Raw genomic sequence first — 20,643 nt, 5'->3', positions numbered from 1 at the left:
CAGTGACTTACAAAGAACGCTTGACTTCATAAGAGCATATATGGGTGCTGAACAGTCACACTTTGGAGTTGGTAAGCAAGAGAATAAATTGAGGATCTGGTACAGTCAGAGGAACAAGGATATGCTACGTCAGAATCCCTATCCGGCCCACCCAGGCTCGCGCAACCCAATGGCCACTTTTCCTAATTCGCAGTCTCCTCAAGCAAGAGTAGCCCTAGCCTCCTTCCCTTTTACATAAACCGTCTCCATCCTCTTCTGCGGTACCGCCGTGGGTGCTGCACCATCCTCCCTCTTCCCCCATGAAATATACGTTGGCGGCGCTGGTTTCGGCCACGTAATACTCTGCCAGGGGAACTCTAAGCCAATGCTATTCTGTGGCTTCGGCCCTGCTTCTGCGTCTCTCTCAGCTAGTTCGGGTGCAGCAGTGGGTTCAGGCGCAGGAGCAGCAACGCGCTTTTCCTTACCCCAGATGACAGTGTAGGTGGGTGGATTGAGGCCGACACTATTTGGCTGCGTTGGCTGTGATGGAGGAGGGAAGTCATCGTCATCATCATCTTCGGGAAGCTCCGGCGATGAGGTGGGTACAACATCATCTTCTTGGCGCTTCTTGCCCCAGATCACGGTTACGGTAGGCGGGTTAAGGCCGATGCTGTTCGCTTGAGTTGGCTGAGAGGGAGGTGGGAAGTCGTCTTCTGGGTCTTCTGGAAAAGGTTCCTCAGGAAAGGGATCTTCTGGGTCGGTAGGGTAGGGCTCTTCTCCATCTTCGGGAAGCGGTTCTTCAGGTGAAGGAGTAGGCTCGGGTTCGTCGTAGTTCCAGGATACACTGAAGTTGGGCGGGCCTACGGTGATCTCGGCAGGGGGAGTAGTAGTGGAAGTATAGATAGGAGTAGGGGTCAGATTTGAGGGGGATGAGGATGGCGAAGGACTGGGCGTTGGGGTAGGGAGAGGAATAGGGGATGGTGATGGTGTAGGCGTGGGTGTAGGAGTGGGCTTAGGCGTTGTTGTAGCTTTAGAAGAAGACTTGGAGGTTGACTTCGATGTGCTCTTTGATGTACTCTTCTTCGTTGTTGTCGTTGTCTTCTTAGTCGAAGTCGGTTTTGTCTTCTTGGTAGTCGTAGAAGTAGGTTTTGCTTCTCTTCTGTTCAAATCCCAACTCACGCTGAACTTAGGGGGCGACAGACTGATGGAAGCGCTCTTGGTTGTCGTAGGCACTGGAGCTGGGGAGGGAATTGGCTTCGCGGTTGACGACGGCTCTGGAGTCGAAGTTGGCTTTTCTGTTGACTTCAAGGTGGACTTTGACGTTGGTTTCGTTGGCTTCGGTGGCCATGGGTGCCACGGTGGGTAGGGCTTCTTGGTGGACGAAACCTTGCTGAACGAAGCAGATTTGATAGAAGAAGACACTGGAGCCTTGGAGCTGGTGGTAGGAGCTTTGCTGATGGTGCTTGCGTTGGACCAAATAGGTGGCAGTGATGTGACGGTGGGATATTCAGAGGTCGGTTCTGGTTTGGGGGTTGATGAAGCACCTGGGCCGTCTCCGTCCCAAGTAACACTGTATGATGGCTTACCAATGCTAATCTGATCACTGGGCTTAGTAGGAGGATATGCAGGCTCCTCAGGCTCAGGAGTTGGTGCGGGACCATCTGTCGCCCAGCTTATCCAGAAGGATGGTTTGCCAATACTGAATTGATCTGTTGGCTTGGACGGAGGTGGATAGTGGGGTTCTTCAGGAGCTGGCGTAGGCGCAGGTCCACTGGTATCCCAACTGATCCAGCCAGATGGCGTGCCGATACTGAATTGATCCGTTGGCTTGGCTGGAGGCGGGTAGTCAGGGTTTCCGGGTGCATCTGTAGGAGCTGGTCCAGTAGTTTCCCAGCTGAGCCACCCCGATGGCGTCCCAAGACTGATCTCATTGGTTGGTATGGAAGGAACAATAGGCTCCTGTGGCTCTTCGGTAGGTTCCGAGTCACTATTATCCCAAGAGACACTCTGCTTGGGTGGTGTGACCCCTATCTGGCGATTGTGTAGACCTGCAGGCGCTGCATGAGCACTGGAAGAAAGTCAGCGATAGTTTCTTATTGTAGGTATCATGACCAACCCAATAGCGAGGCCAAGAAGCGCAAGCACGCTATTCCGTGCAAAAGCCATATTCCAAGAGTAGCGTCTTACGCAAAACTAGATCGTAAGATACGAGCACACTTCAGAGTTGACACATTCACTGCGACTATGCGAAGAAGTTATAGACTCTGCTCGGTTCGTCATTCCGGTCGAACTGCCCACATAGGTGATGAGTTTGTGTGTAAATGAAAGATACGAGCCTAGACAGCATTGCACCGTACGAGACATCGGTTGCACGTGTGCGATATGGCGGATGTTGCATTAGCGATGCTTGATAGTTGTGAATCCGGGCTCTAGGTCGTGCTTTCGATCTCGCCGCGCAATATATCCTGATAGCCGTCGGGTGTAGCTGTGGCATGACCTGGAAAGGCCTAAATATAGGGATATATCGTGCTCTACAAAGGGTTAATTTGGCGAAACATGGGGACGTTCGGCAGAATTAGAGTGGTTCTTGTTTGGCTATATTGCTGGCTATTTGATGTGATCGTGACATGCATGGGGACAGCCGAGAAGTCCAGGGTCCTCCACGCAGTGCCCTTGCATGTTCATATGAGCCGGTGCCAGCTCTGAATCTCTCGAAATCTCGACAACCTTATCTCTGTAACGTGTAGACCCGGTCTGAATGCGGACACGCTTGGCACTTTCCTGTTTGTTCGAAAAGGGTGAAGCGAGAACCACGATATTCGCATTCGGAAAGGTAAAGGCTCGTAGTCATTTACTCCAGGGTAATTCTCGGCCCAAGTACGCTCCAGATGGCCTATCTTTAGACAAGACGAAAGAGAATTGCAATAAGTCGTACTGATAACCTCCTTGGCAGACAGCCTGCGAGTGTGCCCATGAACCCAGTGAAACACGCGATACTTCTTGTGCCGGCAGCCGAGGTGATTCATGGTGGCTGATTCCCTAGGCGCTTGGAAATGACCTTGAACAGCCAGGCACCAATGTTCTCGGCCTATACAGAGTGCTTCGAACCCTCCTATTCTATGCGATGTATACGCATAGCATGTAGTGTGGTGAGTTTACCCATCCGACGGAGGATCTAAGAGCTTATCTAGCGGCCATTTGCGTATTGCCCGTATGCTGAGTGGAGCGAGGTAGCCGGCTTCGAACATCTCGAGGCCAGCCCATCCTATCATTGCAGCATTGTCGGTGCAGAACTTGGGTGGCGGGAAATGTAATTCAACATCCGGAAACCCATGGGCGCAGAGCGTCTTTGCCAATCTGATGACCGTTAGCACACTTTGTTTTTACTGGTCGACGACGCTGCATGCCTTCGTACTGATGAATCAACTTACATGTGTCGAAGAAATAAGTTGGCGGCCACACCACCAGCCATGACAACTGCGGGTGCATGTACAACGTCCTGTTGGGATTGCAGGCCTAGAACCACCCGCGAAGCGACATGTTCAAACGCAGCACGCATAGTCTCACGTGCTAGATCTTTCCGTTCTTCGATACTGACGTCGACAGACGCCCTCTCGATTTTGTTGAATTTTCTTGTCGCCGAATCCATACCAAATCGAACGATGCGCTCAACCATTGTGGTAATGCCGGAAAAGCTCAACTCAAGACTGTTGATTTTGACCCCTCCACCTGCCTTGGTCAGTGGTCGGTTGAGAGCCCAGCCCCATTTGGTTGCGCTCTTCTGCATCGCGTCTTCATGATTCACCGGCACCTCGTACCAGCTGTATTGATAGCCGAAGGTTTCTAGGTAGGTCTTGGCAGTATACTCAGATGGGGTTGAAGCAGCTGTGGACGAGTCGCCAGGTGTTGGCCGTGTTCGTGGAGTGTCTGGTAAGGCAAACGCTTCTAGAAGCGCTCCGTACATAGTACTCTTCGATTTCTGCATTATCTCTGCAGGCAATACGACGCGTGCTATCTTGTCCAAACACTCCCCAATAGCAATGTCATTTGTAGAGCCTAGAACACGATGGTCTGTCAAAGATGCCGAGTGTATGAGCAACGTATGGCCTCCAGATGCAAGAACCGACAGGAACGGGAACCTGGGAGTAATCTCGGTTGTTGTCGGATCGTGAAGGACTGTTTCGGCGGACGAATCTTTCTGCTCAACGTGAGCTTCGAGGGCGCTGACCATGCGTGGTGTGAGGGCGTGAGCTTGCATGTGATGGACTCCAACGAGAGGTTTCTAGCAGATGTATCAGTAGCAGGTCCTTGTATAGAAGCTAGTGCAGTACCTGCCATGCGACAGCGAGTCCCTTTGCAGTATCAAGGCCAGTGAAGAGATTACTGCGCATGCCTGGCCCGCGAGTGACCGACACAAAGTCGGGCAACCTCCTCGCCGCAATATCTACTGCACCCGCCTGTGTCCCGCCTGCCTCTGAAGGAAGCGCTCCATGTCGCATAGGGAGAGAGCGAATGGCTTCGTTCACAAGAATAGCAAGACTCTCTTGGTGAGACAGAAGCGATACCAGTGGATGTACGCCTTGATAGATGGCATTGTCTGATGTCACTTTCTTGTGGAAACGGAGGTGCGCTGTCGGCCGACCATTTTGCGTTCCTTTTTCGATTATAGCTACTGATGTATCATCGCAAGACGTCTCGATGGCGAGTGTCATCAAGCAGCGTCGAGGCCTCCATTGCGGCGGGTGAAGCGTTCGCGATCGGACGACGGCTTGGAATATGCTGCACCGAGGTCGCATGCCTCGCAGGACAACAAGTGTATAGCTGGTTCGCGTGAGGTGGGGTGTTGAGGGCCAGACGCGTTGACGATGTGCATGCAGGCGCGCGCACAATCCTGCAGGAACGGCGGAAGGGTTCCGAGTCAGGAGTGACGTACGTCCCGAAGCTTCGAGCCTCACATGCCAACACGACCATTTGACATCACCTGAGTCTTCACCCCGAACCATCCTGACGATGCGATCAATATCCGACAACTCTCTATCCCATGGCTGACGTAGATAAAAGGACAGACGGCCCAGAGCCATACTCGTCGGCGGGCTTCGACTTCACCCTGCTACCGGACTACGACAACGACTTTGTCCGGGAAGAGCACTTTGTCGAATTCGAAAAGGCCTTGGCTGCGCCCGAAAACTCGCCCTCGACCGAAGACCTCACAGCGCCGCCGCCCGAGCGAACCTTCATCTCGGCCCTCAACGACTGGCGCCCCGTCCACCAGCGCGTCAAGCGGCGCAAGAAGAGCAAAGCGCCCCCGCGGCGCGGCAAGGATGAGACGCGCGAAGGCTTCGTCTACGTACTGCTCAAGTGGCCACTACTGCTAGTGGTGTTGGGGTGGCTGCTGTTCCTGAGCATAGCCTACGTCTTCACTCGCCTGTACATCTACCTGTACGAACACTGGATAACATGGCGAGGCACACGCCAGAGACTAAGACAGCGACTGAACGACGCGAGATCGTATGAGGAGTGGATAGAGGGGGCAAAGGAGCTAGACGCATACCTGGGCAACGAATCGTGGAAGGAGAAGGCTGACTACGCATACTATGACAGCAAGACCATCGCAAGAGTACACCAACAGATGGTCAAACTGCGCGAGAAAGCCGAAGCAGAGGAAAGGGCTGCATCAGGATCAAATGCCTCCAAAGGCCAACACACTGCTGTTGAGGACCTCCGCGCCCTCTTGGAAGGTAGGATCCTTTGTCACACCACCACACATGGTCTCTAACGACAGATTTAGCTTCGATGAAGAACAACTTCGTAGGATTCGAAAACCCACGATTGTACAGCGAAACTTACTACGGAACCAAAGACCTCGTTCAGAAGTTCGTCGACGAAGCCGAGACATCGCTCGCTTTCCTCTTGCGGACCAACCAGCTCGATGCAGAGAACAAGCGCGCCCTGTTCAAACACCTCGGCAGCAACTTTGGTCGCACTGCACTATGTCTGTCCGGAGGAGCGACCTTTGCATACTACCACTTTGGTGTGGCCAAAGCCCTGATGGATGCCGAACTGCTGCCAGAGGTCATCACGGGTACATCTGGAGGAGCGCTCGTGGCTGCACTGCTATGCACAAGGACCGACGAGGAGCTCAAGAAGCTGCTCGTACCAGCTCTGGCGCATCGAATTACAGCATGCCACGAAGGCATCCTCACTTGGTCAAAGAGATGGTATAAGACGGGAGCGAGATTCGACAGCGTCGATTGGGCAAAGAAATGTGCTTGGATGACCCATGGCAGTTTGACCTTCAAGGAGGCATACCAGAGAACTGGGCGCATACTGAACGTCTCATGTGTGCCCTCTGATCCCCACTCGCCGACCATCTTAGCCAACTACATCACAGCCCCAGACTGCGTCGTCTGGTCAGCAGTCCTGGCATCTGCTGCTGTTCCGGGCATACTCAACCCAGTGGTCTTGATGAAGAAGAACAAAGACGGCAGTCTTTCGCCCTACTCTTTTGGACATAAGTGGAAAGACGGTAGTTTGCGAACGGACATTCCACTCAAGGCACTGAATCTTCACTTCAATGTTCGATTCTCAATCGTGAGCCAGGTCAACCCCCACATTAACATCTTCTTCTTTTCGTCCCGCGGATCGGTCGGTCGACCTGTCACTCACCGGCGAGGACGCGGCTGGAGAGGTGGCTTCTTAGGCTCGGCCACAGAGCAATACCTTAAACTTGACCTCAATAAATGGCTCAAGGTGCTTCGGCATCTCGAATTATTGCCTCGCCCGCTCGGTCAAGACTGGAGTGAGCTTTGGCTACAGCGCTTCAGCGGCACTATAACCATCTGGCCCAAATCCATACCTTCGGACTTTGTCTATATACTTACTGACCCCACGCCGCAACGATTAGCACGCATGATACACGTTGGTCAACAATCAGCTTTCCCCAAACTGAAGTTCATTGCGAACCGCGCAAAATTAGAATACGCTATCCAAGAAGGGAGGCGAAAGTTCAGACCTCGTGGTGCACGCGATGACGATATAGTTAATGCTTTGAGCGAGGAAGACCTCCGCAGCTTGCTGAAGCGCACAAGAAGCGATGGTCCAGAAGGTGGTGCTCTGTATCCAGCATCGGGATCAGAGTCCTCGTCGACAGCAGAACCATCGCGACCTGGTTCACCCGTGAATCTTCCTCTCGGCTTCACGTTCGCTCGCAAGAAGAAGAAGAATGCGCCAGCTGAACTAGCAGTCACAGATGGAAAACTAGACGTTCCTGATAGTCCGTCACTGGGAAAACGATTGAGCGGATGGTGGTCCGCCATGTCACCTCAAGCTACAACACACTCTACAGAGCTCAAGTCTCGCCCACGCGATCCGCGATATATTCACGACCGTCCGAATTCGATGTTCGAATTCAGGCCATCCGGCGACATGATAGGCGTTCTCAAAGGAAGAAAGCAAAGCGAGGTTTTCGACAACTCTGACGACGCAGACGAATCTCACGACACTTCTAGACGCAGACAGCAGCACAAGGGGGGCGCATTTGGTGGCACGGATGCCGGTATGGAAGATGCTGACGATCATGGCGAGGCAGCAGATTTCGGCGATGATGAAGGCGATCAAGATGAAGTGCAGAATGTTGGAGTAGGACTTGGCCTTGAGGGACAAGCCTTGTAGTGTTTCCATTTGCCTTATACCTAGAGTAGACTGTAAACAATTTTAATGGGTAAATCTTTCAAAAAGTTAGTTTCGGACTTTGGTCTCGCAATAGGTTTCTCAGTTACGAAAACGTTTGTTTTCTACAAAGTGTATAACCTTCTGAGCAGAAGAGCGTAGTGTCTCGTGCACGTGAGAGTCGCGTCGACGGCTAGACCCGGCGGCTTGGCATGTCGTCATCGAGGACACGCTCTGGACGCGCTATCACACGGCTGCCTATGTCAGTCAGAACTTGCTTGCACATAGACGGCCACAACGCATAGCCCTCGAGACCGATGGACCGCGTCTTTGGAACATCGCCATGGGTGTCACCGGTCTCTGGACTGTCTTGCAGCCCTGCGCGCGGCCAATTAAGATCGAGACGCTGAACAAGAAGCGGCTCGCCGTGGATGCCTCCATCTGGATCTACCAGTTCCTCAAAGCAGTGCGAGACAAGGAAGGAAACGCGCTGCGCAACAGCCATATTGTTGGTTTCTTTCGCCGAGTATGCAAGCTCCTCTTCATCGGCATCAAGCCCGTCTTCGTCTTCGATGGTGGCGCACCGGCGCTCAAGCGACAAACTATCAGCAATCGCAAGTCGCGCCGTGAGGGAAGACGCGAAGATGCAGTCAGAACAGCGGGGAAGCTGTTAGCTATACAGATGCAGAGGGCTGCTGAGGAGGAAGACAGAAAGCGGAAAGAAGCTGCAAGGCACCCTAGGGAAGAGCCGCAGCAGCAGCAGGAGGAAGAAATACCCGATAACTTGGTCTATGCAGAGGAGCTCTTGCAGAACGATCAGGAGCGTGCGCAGAATCGCACTTTTAAGAGGAAGGATCAGTATCATCTACCAGATCTGGGCAAGTCCATGTCTGAAATGGGCGCTGCGAACGATCCCAGGGTAATGTCTCTTGAGGAGTTAGAGGAATACGCGCGCCAATTTGATAGAGGCGAGGATATCAATGTCTACGATTTCTCCAAGATTGACTTCGACGGCCATTTCTTCCAAAGTCTGCCTCCAGCCGATCGATACAACATCTTGAACGCAGCCAGGTTGCGAAGCAGACTCAGAATGGGGCACTCGAAGGAACAGCTCGACGCCATGTTTCCCGACAGAATGGCGTTTTCCAAGTTCCAGATCGACCGTGTACGCGAACGCAACGAACTTACACAACGATTGATGAATCTCAACGGTATGAACGACGATGCTTTTGGAGCAGGTGGATTCAACCGCGTCGCAGGTGAGAGGGACAGGGAATATGTACTTGTCAAAAATGATGGAGTAGAAGGCGGTTGGGCGCTCGGAGTTGTGTTGAACAAGGAAGAGGGCAAAGCACACAAGCCGATCAATGTGGATCTACCAGAGCGTCCTGCTGAAGAAGATCAAGAATGGGAGGATGACGAAGACTTCGAGGACGTTCCGATCGAAGGCCTCAACCGATTGCCCAAGCCCAAGGGAAGCCTCAGTGCGCAAGAGAAGGAAGGTCGCGAGTTTATTGCTAACGAGCTGGCGACGCGACGTAGGAAGCTTTACAAGGCAAGGAAAGAGAAAACAGCACAGTCCAAACCGCAGAGAGCTGCTCCAGTGAACCAGGATCCTGACTCAATATTTCTTGCTGATGATAATGAGGAAGAAGATGATTGGGAGAACGTGCCCGTGGATGGCGTGAATGACATGGATGACGCAGGGGATGATATCGAGAACGAACAGTTGCAGCAAGCCATTGCGTTGTCGATGCAGCCAGAGAAGCAAGACGTTGCCGACGAGTCGGAAGACGACCCAGTGCGTGAAGTTTTTGAACAGAGGCGTGCCGCTGAGGCCAACCCTTTCGCTGGAACGAAGGGTTCTGGAATGGCTATCGCAAGGCTGGCAAATCAACGTAGTAACAAGCTTGCGCCGAAAGGCCCTTTTGAAGGGAGCGATAGCGAAGACGATATGGACCTCCAGGCTGCATTGGCCGAGTCTCGAAAGACGAAGCGACTTGTCAAACCAAGACAACCATCAACTAAACAGCAAGATTCACCCCCAGCACCAGCTGTGAAACCTGCGACCAAGCCAAAGAATGCTGCCGGATTTGACGGCCCGTTGCCTTTCGAGAGGCTCAACTTGGGGAACTCCCTCCTGGGCAAGAAGAAGATGGATAAACTAGAAGCGGATAACGCAGGAGGCTTTGAAAAGGACTACGGGCAAGAAAAGAAGACTGCAGCGCCACTCCCGCCATGGTTCAGCGGCCAACGAGACATTGCAAAAGAAGTGAACGCTCAGCGGGAAGAAGAGAAGCAACAGTGGGAAGAGGCACGTCAAGAAGAAAAGTCCAGATTTCAGTTTCAGCAGCTCCCAAGCCTTCGGACGGCAGAAACCAAGGAAATTATCGACCTCGACGCGCCCGCTAGTCAGAGCCAGAAGCAAGTAGCTGCAGTCGGCTCGGATGAAGGAGCTGATGCGCAAATGGAAGACGTGCCAATTGAGGACCCTGAGTTGAGGATGGGCGATCTTGCCGACAAAATCAAAGCAGAACCTCCCAAACCGCTCTCTCCGCAGCAGAAGTCACCTCCTCGCCAGGATCCTGCCTTGACAAAGAAAACTCCATTTGCGGACGATTCCGATGATGAGCCAGTAGATTGGTCCGAAAGCGAACCTGAAGAAGAGAAACGTGCACAACAGAAAGCGACTAATGGCGAGATATCAGAGTCACTTGCGAAGCAGCCTTCAAGGTCTCCTTCCCAAGAATCAGAGGAATTCGAGGACGTACCGATGCAGACAGAGATCAATGTTTTGCCTGAGCCCACGAAGTCGCCATCGCCAGAGTTCGAGGATGTGCCTATGCAAAACGAATCCGTCGCAGAAGCTGTACCACCAAAGTCCCCATCTCCCGTATTCGAAGATGTCCCGATCCGTCAGCAAAGGCCACATCGACCTCAGAGGGAACTCTCTCCCTTGCAAGGCCCAGACGATTTGACAAAGCCTATTGTGCCTCACAGTGGCGTAGCGGACGACCATGGGCATCTTGAAATGCTGACAGGCAACGAGTCAGATCAATACTCCGACCCTGAGGATGAAGAGCTTTTTGCATCCCTTGCAAAAGAGGCAGAAGAGCACGCACGCTTCGCTCAGGAAGTGAGCAACAATACTGCCGCTCGAGTGAACTTTGACGATGAGCTCAAACAACTTCGCGCACAGCAGAAGAAAGACCGTCGAGATGCCGATGAAGTTACTCAGACTATGATCACAGAGTGTCAGCATTTACTGACCCTATTCGGACTACCATACATCACAGCTCCGATGGAAGCAGAAGCTCAATGCGCCGAACTTGTGAATCTTGGTCTTGTTGACGGCATTGTAACCGACGACTCCGATACCTTCCTCTTCGGCGGTACCCGTGTTTACAAGAACATGTTCAATGCAGCCAAATTCGTCGAATGCTACCTTGCCCAAGACCTCACCAACGAATTCAGCCTCACACGTGAGAAAATGATCGCCATCGCACAATTGCTCGGCAGTGATTACACAACAGGTATCCCTGGCATCGGACCTGTCACCGCATTAGAGATCCTTTCCGAGTTCCAAGACCTAGAGTCATTCAGATTGTGGTGGGATGGCGTTCAAAATGGAACTATCAAGAAAGAGGATGATGCTAAAAAGCCTTTCCGAAAAAGGTTCCGCAAGAATCAGGCCACGAAACTGTTCTTGCCGCCGACCTTTCCCGATCCTCGTGTTGCGGAAGCTTATCTTCATCCTGAGGTCGATAGCGATCCTGAGCCCTTCCAATGGGGTGTTCCTGATCTGGCTGCTTTGCGCACATTCTTGAGTTCCCAGATTGGATGGAGTTCTGAGAGAACGGATGAGGTGCTCGTTCCTGTCATTAGGGACATGAATCGGAGGGAGAAGGAAGGTACGCAGGCAAACATCACGAGGTTCTTTGAGGGCAGCGTTGGAGCGGGAGCCTTTGCGCCGAGAGTGAGGAATGCAGAGAGCGGACCAAGTGGGAAGAAGAAGGGCATGTCAGCTGCGGGAAAGAGAATGGAGGCCGCGTTGACTCGATTAGCGGGGAGGAGTGATGCGGCAGCGACTGAGGATGGAGAGACTGAAGGTGCGAATGCGACAGCTAGTGGATCGACGGGGAGGAAGAAGAGAAAAGCTGCGAGTAAGCCCGTGTCCCTGGCCGAGCAGGAAGAGGCAGATGTGGCCGCGGATATCGAAGAAGAGGAAGAGGAAGACGAGCTCTACAAGGAACCTACGAAGAAAAAGCCCAGGAAGACACGGAAAGGGAAAACAGCCAGATAATTAGAGGTATATGTAGAATCATCTGGTATCATATATATGCCTACTCTATCCTATCTTACAACAGCCAAACTACCTTCCATTATCCTCAAAGTTTCACGTTTCCCCTCTCAATGCTCTTCAAATCATCCACGGTAAATCTCCTGTAAGTGCCGTCCCTTAACCAATACAGTACGTCTCCCTTCTCTTCCATGACCTGCGGATCAATTCCCTCCTTCTGCAGCTCAACCTTCTGTTGTTTGTTTGTTCCTGTCAACTGCATCTCCCTCGTTACTCTGATCCAAACAGGTACCGCAAACGCCGGTAACTCCTTCTTGACATGCTGTGCCAGCTCTTGCAATAGCTTGTCATTTACCTCGCCAACGCCATGTTCAAAAACAATGGCTGCGCACCCAGCCCGCCCATCATGTCCAGGGACACTGACACCATAGACGTTTGCCTCGGCAACCGCTGGATGCTTGCCCACGGCTTCTGAAACCTCCGCTGTAGATACGTTTTCCGCTTTCCAACGGAAGGTATCGCCAATGCGATCAACGAACCAGAACCTTCCTTCGTCGTCCCATCGCATAAGGTCGCCCGAACGGAAGTAGGCATCCCCTTTCTCTTTGACATCTCTGATGATTTTCGAGTTTGTAGCTTTCTCGTTCCCATAGTAGCCCTGGAAACCCTCTTTTATATTTGCTGCGTCCAGCTTACCGAGGAGTTCGCCGTTTTCGTTGTAGTCGCTGATTTCACACAAGCCGGTGACGGGGTCGCGAAGAGGTTCCGGGGGGTCGGAATTGGGATCCATGCGTACGAGGGTAAGTTTGCGCGACATGAGAAGGTTTCCCAGCGACCCGTTTCGGGCGATTGCGCCACTGGAAAAGGAGTTTGTGGAGCGGTTGAAGAGACCACCGGGCGCTTCTGTTGCAGCGTAGAACTCGTAGATTGTTTCTATGCCGAATCGTTGTTTGAATGGCTCCCAGACATCTGGGCGTAGGCCGTTGCCAAAGGCGGCCCGTATGTTGTGTTGCTTGTCTAATGGGGAGGGCGGTGCAGAGAGAAGGTAGCGACATGTTTCACCAACGTAGTGCAGGATTGTAGCGTGTGAGGAGCGGATCTCAGGCCAGAATGTCTTGTGCGAGAATTTCTTGGATAATGCGATTGTGCTACCAGCGCGCAGGACAGCGCATGCACCAAGGACGGAGGCTGAGCTGTGGTATAACGGCATGGATGTGTAGACTATGTCGTTCTTGAGGGACATCCAGTTTGCGGCGAATTTGGCGCCGCCGCCGCATTTGCCCCAGGACATTACGGCGGGTTTAGGGAGGCCTGTCGTGCCGGATGTGTAGATGAGCATGGCCATGCTGCTGCGCTTTTGGTCGGAGCGAGACGAGTCAGGAAGGCGCGTGGGTGGATGGGTGAGGATGGTTGAGGTCAGGGCATCGTCGAAGAAGATGATTTCGAGGTTTCGTTGCGCGGTCAAGGGTTCGGAGACGGCACCTGCTTCGACAGCAGCCTGGGGGGTGTGCGCCTGGTTCTTGACCGATAGTGGAACGTCCGATTGCTCTTGTTCAAAAGTGTATTTGACCTTGTCGGCGTGCTGCACACGAGTGAGGCCATGCTCCTTGAGCGCATCTTGGCTGAACTTGTCCTTGCTCTCCTGGTCCACCAGCACCAACCGCGCCGTACTCGTCTTGATTGTGTGTACCAGCGGCTTGCCCGATAGGTTGTAGTTGATGAAAGCCGGCTTCGCACCGATGCTCCAGAGGCCAAACCAGACCCACACGAAGACCTCCGAGTTCACAAAGTCCATTGCGACAATCTCATCCTTCTCCACGCCCTTGCTCTTGAGCCAGTTGCCATAGCGGAGCACCACATCGTAAGCCTGGGCATAGGTCCACGTCTTTCCCTGGAATATGATCCAGGCGTGATTTGCGCGCGAAGAGGATTTGGCATGCGCCTCGAGTTCGTAGAAGAGGTTCAGGGTGTCGCGTCGTTCTTGCAGCGCGCCGGCGACGCTGCTGCCAACGAAGGAAGAAAGTAGTGGCCAGTCGTATGTGAAGCCATGGCGACCGTTGAGGTATGCAAGACCAGCTGCTGCTGCAGGCAGGGCGAGAGGGAGAACTGGTAGTGAGACATGTTAGCGAGCTGCAGGATGCGGCGCGGTCCATGGATGACGCGAGATTACCTGACATGGCCGGCGGCCAATAGAGTTAAAGCAACTGTAAGGTAAGTGAGAGATGCTAAAATGTCACAATCTGCAGAATCTGAGAAACTGGAAGAAGAGGATACATCCTCTTACTATTAATTGACCAAACTGCCGCAGCGCTCCCTGTCCTCAGCTAGTGACGTTTGACCTCACAGGCTAGGGGCACCATGGGAGCTGTGGAGCCGAGGCACATGTTAGGGCACCCCCGTTATTCCTCGAGTAAGCCTTCAACCTTCTCCCTCCTCCACGCCTTGTGGCTGCTTTCCCCTCATCGCCTAGAGATGGGCCACCTCTCCTGCTCCAAGGAGAAAGCCACATCCCGCGCTCGCTTTCGTTGCGAGCGACAGGGCATACATGGCTTTGATTGGCCGCGGTATACTACCACCACCCTCACACAGCAGGTGAACACCGCCGGCCATCTACAACACAATGGCTGCATCATCCAAGCTGGGAGCCCATTGTCGCAAAAACAAGACAGCAGCTAGCATCAATCATCATATAGTCTCGACATGGACAGCCGTTTGCGGCCAGCACAACAACTATTTGCTTCAAGTAGCCTTTGTCCACTACCTCTGTACCGTGACAAAGACGCATCTTCACTGTTTCGCATTCAAATGCCCTTCGCTTTCGTGACAAGATAGTCTGCCCATTCTTCACTCGAGTCGAATCGACATTCGTCTGAAAAAAGACGTCTTGGTTTGTTTGCTACACGTGCATGATTGAGCTGTCGTCTGCTAACGTGCCCAAATCAACAGCGAGCACACACTTTCCCAGATCGAATTTGCCACTTCTAATCGCATGATGACGTTCAAGAACCAAGACCGCGGTGCCGCCGATTCTCCGGAGCTCATCGATATCGCAGATTTGGAAGAGATTACCTCAACCAGCAAAGAGGAGCCGACACAGCGGGAGGCCAACGATCGCCGACTAGCTCAGGCAATTAATTATCTTGTCAAGGAAGGAGGTAGTGATTCCCCTGCTACGTTCATGGACCGGGTTGATCGTATCGACAATTCTCTTCTTCTGCCACTTACTCAACAAGGACGCAATTTCGACATTAAACTATTCAATCGCGTACTTGACATGGTCAGTGAGGCACAGCTCGATTTTGATAAAGCTGCCCAAGAAGATTCATCAGAAGAAGATTCGCCATCAATGTCCAATAGAAAATCACCTGCGCCGGAGAGTGCAGAGGAACCACGAGAATACTACACGCCATCTGCAGCAGAAGCTCTTTACCGAAAGGGTGACGGTTTGGATGAGCCTCACTCCAAGCCTCACATGCCAGTGTCTGCAACAAAAGGACCCGCAGCAGAGAGAGGACATCGTGTGCCTAGCGAGCGTGTTTTCAAATATGGCGGTCCGGACAACGAAGTCGAAAGCTGGTACAAGGACTATCCAGCCTCACTACCGTTTCCTGAAACCTTCCAACTGGCGCATTGGGAGAGTCTCAAAATCAACTACGATATCTCGGAATCTGGCAGACAGATGAAAGCAGAGGGCCAGACTGTTGAGACTAATGTATCTTTCGACCATCCTGCTCTTCGGCAGTACAAAACTCTTCCACCATATGAGTCTGGATCGCGCTTCAAGCTTCCGAAAGCTAGCGCAATCGTTGAAGAAGAGGTCAACCGGCTGGGAACACAAAAGAGCCTTGAAAAAGTTGTGCAAGATCTTAACAGGAGCAGTGACGAAGTGAGTGTGGAAGGAAAATATCGATATGCTCCCCGAATCTTTTTGGAGCAATTTATAGTGGGGGCTCAAGGTAAGCAATGAAATCCTTCTGAGTAATTATAAACTAACATGAACTCAGTAGATCCCACAGCGATTCGTCATGCTGTTAACAAAACACCTACCAAGGCTCGCAATACTATCAAAGGTAACATTTCTCAGCGTGGTTCCGCAAACAGTACTCGGAAGGGACCCGCAGTTGGAACCTCGACGAAGCAGACCTCAAAGCACCCTCAAAGCTCAACAAAGCACACAAATCTGGTGCCACCTACATCGGAAGCTCAAAACACGTCGCCCATAGTAAGAAAGATCAATCGGAAGCGCGCAACATCGCTTGAGCGTAGCCCGAGACGTCAGAGTGGTGTCAGTACCGTGCCTCCAAGTCCTGACTCACCAACAAAGAAAATTGTCGTTCATCCACAAGCAGTCATAGAGAAGCGCGTAAGTAACAGTCCTAAAAATCCTGCTGCTCTCGTGTCCTCCAAGCCGCAAGTTGCCCCGAACTCGATCAGCTTCGTCACCCAAAAGGGTACTACGAAGAAACTTACCAAGCGCAAACGCAGTATCAGTGAACAGGATTACACTGTTGATCACAAACGCTCGAAGCCTGTGAAATCCTCTGTACTGAGGAGCTCTGTTCGGACTAGAGCGCAAGCAACTTCAGATAGACCCGTTCCCTTCGTGGCTGAGGAGTCTAATGAACTTGACGACTTTGGCGAAGGCGATGTCACAGAAGCTCTCAATCAAATTCCTGCCGCGGTCATTCCTGTCAAAGCCAAGACTGCCACGAAATCAAAGGTCATGAAATCTAAAGCAGCGACTAAGAAAGTGACCAAGAAAGCTACTATTGCAGGTAAAGTAGCGGGTAAAGCGCAGAGAAAGGTGGTAGTGAAGGAAACAACCGACGAAGAAAACTATACGCTCTCGGTCACTCAGAAGCAGAAGTCGAAGCTTGAGAAAAAGGCTGGAAGTACTAGAAGTGGGTTAAGGTATCTCAAGGAGTGAGTGATGGTAAACTCCAGAATTGAGATGACGTCTCACGACTTGCGTCTTGCAGGGTATGCTGGATCATAATCAGCCGTCGCATGACCCAACTGTCTTACAAATTACAAACGCGTCTTTTCTGGAGTTTTCTTCATTGTTTCTGGTAGTCCTGTGTGCTGAGCAACGCCCCCGCACATGCTGTTCCGAGCGATTAGTGGGGTATCGCGCTAGGACAAAGTCAAGTCCGGCAACGCACGAAGAAAGAACCGCTTGTCGCCAGCGGTGCTCATGGAGCGCCGATGCCATGGTGAGTAGTCTCAAATACCCCAGATTATCATGCTTGGCAACCTTCTCACACAAACTAGAACGAATCCGGCGCATTCCATCCGATCGCGTGCGAGTCCTGTCGCAACAAGAAGTCAAAGGTTCACACTATACCTTCAATCTGGGGAACATTGACTAAACGTTCACAGTGCGATCGTGAACTGCCAGTCTGCTCGCAATGTATATCTGCAGGAACCTCGTGTCGGTATCCGCCGATTAATAAAAGGTACGAGAAGAACGATTTGCATGAGATGAAGTTGACTGTTGTGCTAGAGGCATCCCCTCGGGATACATATCATTCATCGAACAGCGTTTACTCGAAACTGAGTTCGTCGTGCTGGAGCTTCTTTCCACCATCTACAGCTCCCAGGTACCGATCGAAACGCAACGCCTTTCTGATACAGATCGTCGGGTGTTAGCAGAGAGTGTACAAAAGCAGGCTAAGTCGAGTAGGGTAGAGGAATGGAAGCGTCATCCTCTCAACACGGACGAGGAGCGTCTATCTTGGTGGTCCAAAAGACAAGATGTTTTGACGAAGGGTGTCGAAGCGAATGCTAGCTATATCGCCCAAGTCAGCCCAGCATCGACAGAGCCGTGGGTAACGGAGTCGAGTCCAGCAGTGGCACAGTATGAGGATTTACAACTATCAGCCATTGAGCGGTTGAACGTCCCACCTGCACAGCAGCCCCAGCCAACGCGATCTGCGTGGCAGGCAGTGTCAGATATATCAGAAAACATAGAACCAGCTTCAGTCACCCAAGATCAGATCCAGGACATGGCAGGTGTGCCGCCGGTGAGGAATTTCGCAAGCGAAGGGTACCACGATGATAGGTTGGAGCGTCCGGCACCTTCAGTACAGCACACCACGGCCCTCTACTCGCGGTCTTCAACCACGGAACAGTGGCGCAAGTATTTCTGAGGGTATTTGGATGTTGGCAGCGATACCTCTGGGTCCATAATATAGAAAGTTGAAATTGTAAAAACAAGTGCATGTAGCAAGTCAAACATGGTTCGACGGTGCATCAGCTTCCAGCCCCCCAGAACTGACTCGCACAACGCTAACGTCATTTGGCTCCATAGCCTGCTAAAGCGTCATCTTCGTCGCGCTTGCCGATGCCGAAGTCACACACACCCCAGCCTCTTCCATTCTCATTTCACTTCGCGTCGGACTCGGCAGACATCATCGCAGCTGCACTAGCCATAACACGGCTGCAGCTTATGTCCCAAGCTTGATGTGTTTGGGACTGCCGCATAGGTGATGGCCGAAGCCACCGCGAGGTCCAACAAGCGACAGGCTCATCACGATGAGTCGGAATCCAACACAGCGGCGCCCGATGTCGGCGCTGTGAGGAAACGCAGAGCGTTTCTTCAGACGATGGGTCAGCAGCTTCGGGAATTTGGAACTGAAGGAACGAGCCCTCAGGATCATAATCGCAACACGTTCGGCACCAGCCCTGGAAGTAACCTCAGACCTCCATCCAGCGCAGGTAATGTCGCGGCAAACCAGGCGTCCGTTCGTCATGTCGATACGCCAGAGAGTGATGCTGCGCCTGGAGAAGATGATCAGTTACCTGCAGGCGCAGCAAAAAGTGCGTCAAGATGGCTCTGGAAACTGGACGAAGTGCGTCCGCTTGAACTAGAGAGCGTCACGCCGACGATTGCTTTTGACGACCTTCTCGAATGGAGCCAGTCTTACTTCGACCATTGGCATCCTGCTTTTCCGTTCCTTCATGCACCGTCACTCCTCGACTATTTTCGTCAAATAGCGCAGAGAGGCGTTCGCATCGCAGCTCAATCTACATCAAACGAACTCCAACACATTATAGTACGCTCGATCATGTCAATATCCATCCATGATCGGCGACAAATGAGCCCCGCAAGCAAACTGATGCCTGCAATCCTTGTCTTCCATTCAATCAACGATGCCATCCGGAGCGTACAACTGGTGCTGACTGAGGAAAGCTCTATTCTCTCATTACAAGCTCTTGTCAGCGTACAGTTGTTTCTGATTACGATGCACAGGTATAATGCTGCTTCCCGTTTGGAAGGCTTGGCTATTCGTATGGCTTTCCAGCTAGGATTACATCGTTGTCCGTTGCAACTACCGATACCAAGCAAAGAAGCAGAGCTAAGGAAACGACTTTTCTGGTCTGTAATCTGTATTGATAGACACATATGCATACGGCTCGGCACTCCACTAGGGATACGGTCGGATGAGGCCAATGTCTGTTATCCGCACACGGAGCAGCATACTGAATCGGAGCCTCAAACAGATGGTATGTACGCAAGGAATGAGATTTCAAGTGTGCCAAGGCTAATTCTTCTCTAGACCTCGAGCGCGATAACCGACTAGACTTGCTGGACTTTCTCGCTCGACACGCTGATATTCGTGGGTCTATTATGCAAACGCGACACCAATCTATGTTACATGGTAGCACCGACGATATCGACCAAGCCCTTGAAGTAGAAGCCGAGCACACCAAATGGTGGAACACGGTCGATGAACACCTCTCCGATGACCAACAAACACAGACTATATCCAAAACACATCAAGTCACTCTCATTGTCCTTCGCTTTGAGTCGGTCCTCGCTCTACATCGCTCAGTATTAGCCACATCGAAGAAGAACTCAGCATACAATGCGGCGCTGCAACGATGTATATCAGCCTCACGCTCTATAATCAACACATTGCATAAAGCTCTCCGGGGGTTTGGAGCGTTCGATGGCTCACCTGGTCAGCATGGGTATGAGAGAACCCCTCTGCTTTGGCCCTCATTTACTTGGGCAGTGTGGATGAGTACGTTCATCATTCTATCCGCCGCTGCAGAGGAACAAGTCTCGCGCGATATCGCACTGAGGCTGTCGGATCGAAGTGTGCAAATCCTTAAGCATTTATCTTCGAGGGGTACGAGTTGGCCAGATGCATGCATCGTCGCCGTCCAGAATCTTGCTGCGCGACTGGACAAGCAATCGAATCGGGGCTCCACGAACACGTCTGGAGACGGTTTGCGGACGGCAGTTCGTTCAACTCGTAACTCTTCGCTTGGAGTTGGTAATGTGCCAGCTCAGCGACAAACATCAGAAGCTCGTCTGGCAAATCACACACCAGTACGACCCAATCCAGTGACAGGCACAAACACTCCAGTAGGACAGCCGCAGAGATTGAACAACCAGTTACATCCAGCATCCTCTTCTACAACCTTTACGAACACAGCGAACGAGTCAAGTTTTCCGAACGTCAACCTGCACCACACGGATGTGCAAGCTGTGAATAGCCTGGGAACTGACTACCTTGCGGGCGCAGGCAACTTCCTTGGTATTGCGCAACAATATTCTGATAATCCATTACCCAACGAAGAGATCATGCATCTTTTTAATGGTGAAGACATCAATTACTGGTTTGGAAACGATTCGGGAATGCCCGGCAATTCTCTTTATTATGATCAAAATTTCCATTGAGCTACTA

General features: G+C 52.0%; 6 protein-coding genes across 6 annotated transcripts; 3 read left to right on the top strand and 3 right to left on the bottom strand.

Annotated features, from left to right (window-relative positions):
* Positions 1-198: 198 nt before the first annotated feature.
* GT037_004378 (uncharacterized protein) lies at positions 199-2,145 on the bottom strand (the record flags this gene model as incomplete). The annotated part of the gene is made up of 2 exons (XM_038929425.1): positions 199-2,047; positions 2,096-2,145. The coding sequence occupies 2 exons, from the start codon at positions 2,143-2,145 to the stop codon at positions 199-201; spliced, it is 1,899 nt and encodes a 632-aa protein (XP_038787697.1).
* Positions 2,146-3,134: 989 nt separating this feature from the next.
* GT037_004377 (glycoprotease pgp1 mitochondrial precursor) lies at positions 3,135-4,691 on the bottom strand (the record flags this gene model as incomplete). Its single annotated transcript, XM_038929424.1, has 3 exons — positions 3,135-3,336; positions 3,411-4,261; positions 4,311-4,691. 3 exons carry the CDS (start codon positions 4,689-4,691, stop codon positions 3,135-3,137), a joined length of 1,434 nt encoding a protein of 477 aa, XP_038787696.1.
* Positions 4,692-5,020: 329 nt separating this feature from the next.
* On the top strand, positions 5,021-7,650 carry GT037_004376 (patatin-domain-containing protein; the record flags this gene model as incomplete). The annotated part of the gene is made up of 2 exons (XM_038929423.1): positions 5,021-5,717; positions 5,768-7,650. The coding sequence occupies 2 exons, from the start codon at positions 5,021-5,023 to the stop codon at positions 7,648-7,650; spliced, it is 2,580 nt and encodes an 859-aa protein (XP_038787695.1).
* Positions 7,651-7,990: 340 nt separating this feature from the next.
* GT037_004375 (pin domain-like protein) lies at positions 7,991-11,950 on the top strand (the record flags this gene model as incomplete). Its single annotated transcript, XM_038929422.1, has 1 exon — positions 7,991-11,950. The coding sequence occupies one exon, from the start codon at positions 7,991-7,993 to the stop codon at positions 11,948-11,950; it is 3,960 nt and encodes a 1,319-aa protein (XP_038787694.1).
* An 85-nt stretch (positions 11,951-12,035) lies between these two features.
* On the bottom strand, positions 12,036-14,124 carry GT037_004374 (acetyl-synthetase-like protein; the record flags this gene model as incomplete). The annotated part of the gene is made up of 2 exons (XM_038929421.1): positions 12,036-14,053; positions 14,118-14,124. The coding sequence occupies 2 exons, from the start codon at positions 14,122-14,124 to the stop codon at positions 12,036-12,038; spliced, it is 2,025 nt and encodes a 674-aa protein (XP_038787693.1).
* Positions 14,125-14,939: 815 nt separating this feature from the next.
* GT037_004373 (uncharacterized protein) lies at positions 14,940-20,636 on the top strand (the record flags this gene model as incomplete). The annotated part of the gene is made up of 6 exons (XM_038929420.1): positions 14,940-15,903; positions 15,952-16,870; positions 17,327-17,403; positions 17,453-17,970; positions 18,433-19,453; positions 19,507-20,636. 6 exons carry the CDS (start codon positions 14,940-14,942, stop codon positions 20,634-20,636), a joined length of 4,629 nt encoding a protein of 1,542 aa, XP_038787692.1.
* Between the last annotated feature and the right edge of the window lie 7 nt (positions 20,637-20,643).

The sequence above is a fragment of the Alternaria burnsii genome (genome assembly GCF_013036055.1).
Source record: "Alternaria burnsii strain CBS107.38 chromosome Unknown 698, whole genome shotgun sequence".
Lineage (NCBI taxonomy): Eukaryota > Fungi > Ascomycota > Dothideomycetes > Pleosporales > Pleosporaceae > Alternaria > Alternaria burnsii.
Note: the sequence above shows the minus strand (reverse complement) of the source record. Positions and strands in the feature narration are given on the sequence as shown.